The 3631-nt window shown below is 52.8% G+C and overlaps 1 protein-coding gene across 1 annotated transcript; it reads left to right on the top strand.

Annotated features, from left to right (window-relative positions):
* The first annotated feature begins 979 nt into the window (after positions 1 to 979).
* LOC107118639 (vesicle transport protein SFT2C-like) lies at positions 980 to 2679 on the top strand. Its single transcript, XM_015421005.1, has one exon. The coding sequence runs from the start codon at positions 1136 to 1138 to the stop codon at positions 1775 to 1777; it is 642 nt and encodes a 213-aa protein (XP_015276491.1). The 5' UTR covers positions 980 to 1135; the 3' UTR covers positions 1778 to 2679.
* The last annotated feature ends 952 nt before the right edge of the window (positions 2680 to 3631 follow it).

Below are 3631 nucleotides of genomic sequence, written 5' to 3'. Positions count from 1 at the left end.
TAATCTGGGAGAACCGGGTTTGATTCCCCACTCCTCCATTTGCAGCTGCTGGTGTGACCTTGGGTCAGTCACAAGTTCTCTCAGAGCTGTTCTCTCAAGGGCAGTTCTTTCAGAGCTCTCTCGGACCCACCTACCTCACAGGGTGTCTCTTGTGGGGAGGGGAAAGGAAAGGCGTTTGTAAGTCGCTCTGAGACTCCAAGTGAAGGACAGGGTATAAATCCAATACTTCCATTGGAAAGTCACACTATAAATAACATAACTAAATAGTTCTGATCCCAGTGGAACTCCGGGTCCTGCCTGGAGGTTGGCAGCCCTAGCTGGGCACTGGATGGGTTCATAGAACGGGTGCCGACTTTCTGTGTCCCCAGATCATTGGAGAGCCAGCAGTGCTGGACTAGGATTTGGGATACCCAGGTCTGAATCTGGATTTATAACCCATCCTTCACTCGGAATCTCGGAGTGGCTTACAATCTCCTTCCCCTCCCCACAACAGACACCCTGTGTGGTAGGCGGGGCTGAGAGAGCTCTCTTGAGAAGTGCCCTTGAGAGAACAGCTCTGACAGAACTTGTGACTGACCCAAAGTCCCACCAGCAGCTGCATGTGGAGGAAGTGGGGAATCAAACCCAATTCTCCCAGATTAGAGTCTGTGCTCTTAACCACTACACCACACTGACTCTTTGACCAGTGAGAAAAATCTGTTTGCAGATGCTAACCACCGTACAACAACAGCTCTCTCCCAGATTAGTGTCCGTGCTCCTCCTAACCACTACACCAAACTGGCTTAAGCCACTTTGGGTCCGCATTGAGGAGAAAGACGGGGTGTAAATTGAATTAAATAAATCATTGTTCTAATGTTTGTCTTCCTTTCAGTTGTGAGATACACCGAGGGCCCCTGTCTGTCTGAGTATGCGGACTTCCTAACCCCGGTGAAGGAGGCTTCGCGGAGGCGTTGAGCAGCATGGGCTGGCCTCCCTCTGCTCAAAGACCGACATGACTTTGGGACTGCGCTGGCACTGTTTCCTTGGCGGTGGGGAGCAAACTTGAGGTGCATTGGTCAACGCAAGGGGCTGCCTATAGAGAACCGTCTTTGTATCCCATCCCGGACAAGTTGCTACCACCCACCTTCTTCCCAAGATGGCGGATCTGAACCGGCAACTGCAAGAATACTTGGCCCAGTCTAAGGGGGGCAGTGGCTCGGCCGTCCCGCCGGCACATCAGAGCCCACCGCAGGATAAAACAGAGGAGTCTGGGTCCGGCTTGGGAGCTTGGTTTGGCCAGATGAACCCTTTCCCCGCAACAGGAACGTGGCCTTGGGCGGCGGAGCCGGAGCCGGACCCGTGGCTGCCGACCGGTCTGTCCCGCTGGCAGCGCCTGGTGGGGAGTGCCTTGTGTCTGCTGTTGGCCGTTCTTTGCTTCAGCCTCGCCGCTCTCTATGGCTCGCTGCTGCTGCTCAGAAAGTTCGCGCTGCTTTGGTCCCTGGGCTCGGCCTTTGCGCTGGGGGCTGCGGGCTTCCTACGGGGCCCGAGTCGTCTCCTGGGTGAGCCTGACCGCCGTGGCCTGGCCCTTCTTTACTTGGGCTCTGTGGGCGGCACCCTCTATGCTGCACTCGGTCTCCGGAGCACCTTGCTCACCACTCTGGGCGCCGGCATCCAGTTGGTGGCCGGTGGCGCCTATTTGCTGGCCTCTCTGCCTGGGGGCGCCGCCGGACTGCGCTACGTCGGCGGGTTCTTGACCGGTTTTGTGCGGCGGCGTGTGTCGAAAACGCTCCCCGTGTGAGGGCGGCTGTTGAGCTGAGCCCCTCTCCTGGATGGATGCTTGTGGGGGAAGAAAGCTGATGTCTATGCAGTGGGGTCCTGAGACCTGCTGTAAGCTAGTGCATGGCACAGGATACAATCCCAAAAACCGGTGGAAGGAAAACATCCAATTCTTCCTTCCATAGACGTGCTTGTCTCAGTTCCAGAAGGGTTGCCATGTTTTGGGTCTGATTTAGCAAAAGTAATTTTGTATCGTATGTTTTTTGTCCTTTTCCTATGATCGCTCTTTACTGTTTTAACATTGATAGATTAAAGGGCAGGGGGGCTGTATTCCAGACTGTGTTCCCGTATGTTTTTGCACTAATCACCTGGGCTCATAACATTAAAAACAACAACAACACTATTCTGAATAATGTTCTACTGTAGTAGCCCTCCTTAATTGTCTGTGTCCTATAATTATTCGTTAGCCGATGCAATCTAAATTTGGTATACGCGACACAATTTTAAAGAAACTGTATAGCATCTTATTAGAAAAAGATGAAGTGCTAATATCTAATCTTGAAGATAATACCATTCCTCCAGGATTTGTATTAAAAGTTTCTACAACCTTTAAAAAAAAATGAACAGAATATGAACAGAATGTTTCTGATATCTAAAGTGATGTTGGGAGGATTTCTAGCTTTCCAATGATTTTGATTGCAGTGCTCCAATAATACTTGTTAATGCAGTTATTCAGATTAGGCAGTAATGTACCTGCTCTCTCCCTAACGGGGCTCACTGTTCCCATTTTTCTGTCACTGCCTTGAATACCGTGTGCCAAAAAGAGTCCAATAGACCCCTTTTATAGCATGCAACATAATGGTTGCTGAACTTGCACAGTTGCCTACATTCTTTGTTTCCCTAATGCTCAGTTACTGCTATGGAGCCCACCAAGAGTAGAGCTGTAGCTTGTTTAATGGTCATATAGCTGGTCCTGAGCCAGCATCCGCATACCCTCGCACCGCTGCAGAAGGGCATGTGAGTGGCACACAAAGCATTAGTGTTCATGGTGCCCACGGTATTCTTGGACCTGCGAATAATTGTTCTCGCTTTCTCCTTCACCTAGTTGCCTTGGCTCGCCTGGCTGTTCTCATTTCTTCCAGTACGTGAGCCAGATGCGGCAGGGCAAGGGAAGAAATGCTGTCGATGCAGACCGTATCTAGCGGCCCAGACGAGCCTGATCTCGTCAGAGCATGCAAATCGGTTCAGAGCCGGGAAGCTAAGCAGGGTTGGTACTTGGATGAGGATGTGCACAGTGACAGCCCCAGGTTTTTTTGCCCACTAGGTGAGGATACATTCTGGCGTGCCCCCCCCCCATGTGAGGCGAGCACCGGAGCTGCAGCGGGGGGCACAGAACAGCTACTCTCGAGCTGCAGCAACAGCCGTACTCAAGCGTCGCTCATGGCCTCCTCGTTGGGCGGCCTCGCAGCGCCCTCTCCCCCCTCCTCTTCGGCATGTGGGAGCCACCGGCGGTTACTGCGTGTGTGCGAGCATAGCTCGGAGCTGTTGGTCGCCCGTACGCCTCCTTCTCTTTCTGTCTGGGGGGCTGCAAAGAGGGGAGTCTCTTGCCGGGGACGGAGCAAGAACCCGGCAAGGGAGGCTTCCTGTGCGGGGCAAGGAGGGGACGAGGCCGGTCAGAATGGCGCCCTCGTCGAGCCGTCACCCTAGGCGACAGTCTAAAATTTAACAATAATGGACCGGCCCTGCCTGTGCGGAGGATGGGAAAGGCAAACTACGTCTCCTTATCTCATACACAGAGAGCCCCATGGAGTCACTGCTCACTTCTTCAGATACATCTGACAGTCGATGTAATTAGCACGGGATAGAACATCGACTG

The sequence above is a fragment of the Gekko japonicus genome, unplaced genomic scaffold (assembly GCF_001447785.1).
Source record: "Gekko japonicus isolate JY-2015 unplaced genomic scaffold, Gekko_japonicus_V1.1 scaffold3717, whole genome shotgun sequence".
Classification (NCBI taxonomy): Eukaryota; Metazoa; Chordata; class Lepidosauria; order Squamata; family Gekkonidae; genus Gekko; species Gekko japonicus.
This window is presented reverse-complemented; position numbering and strand designations above follow the sequence as displayed.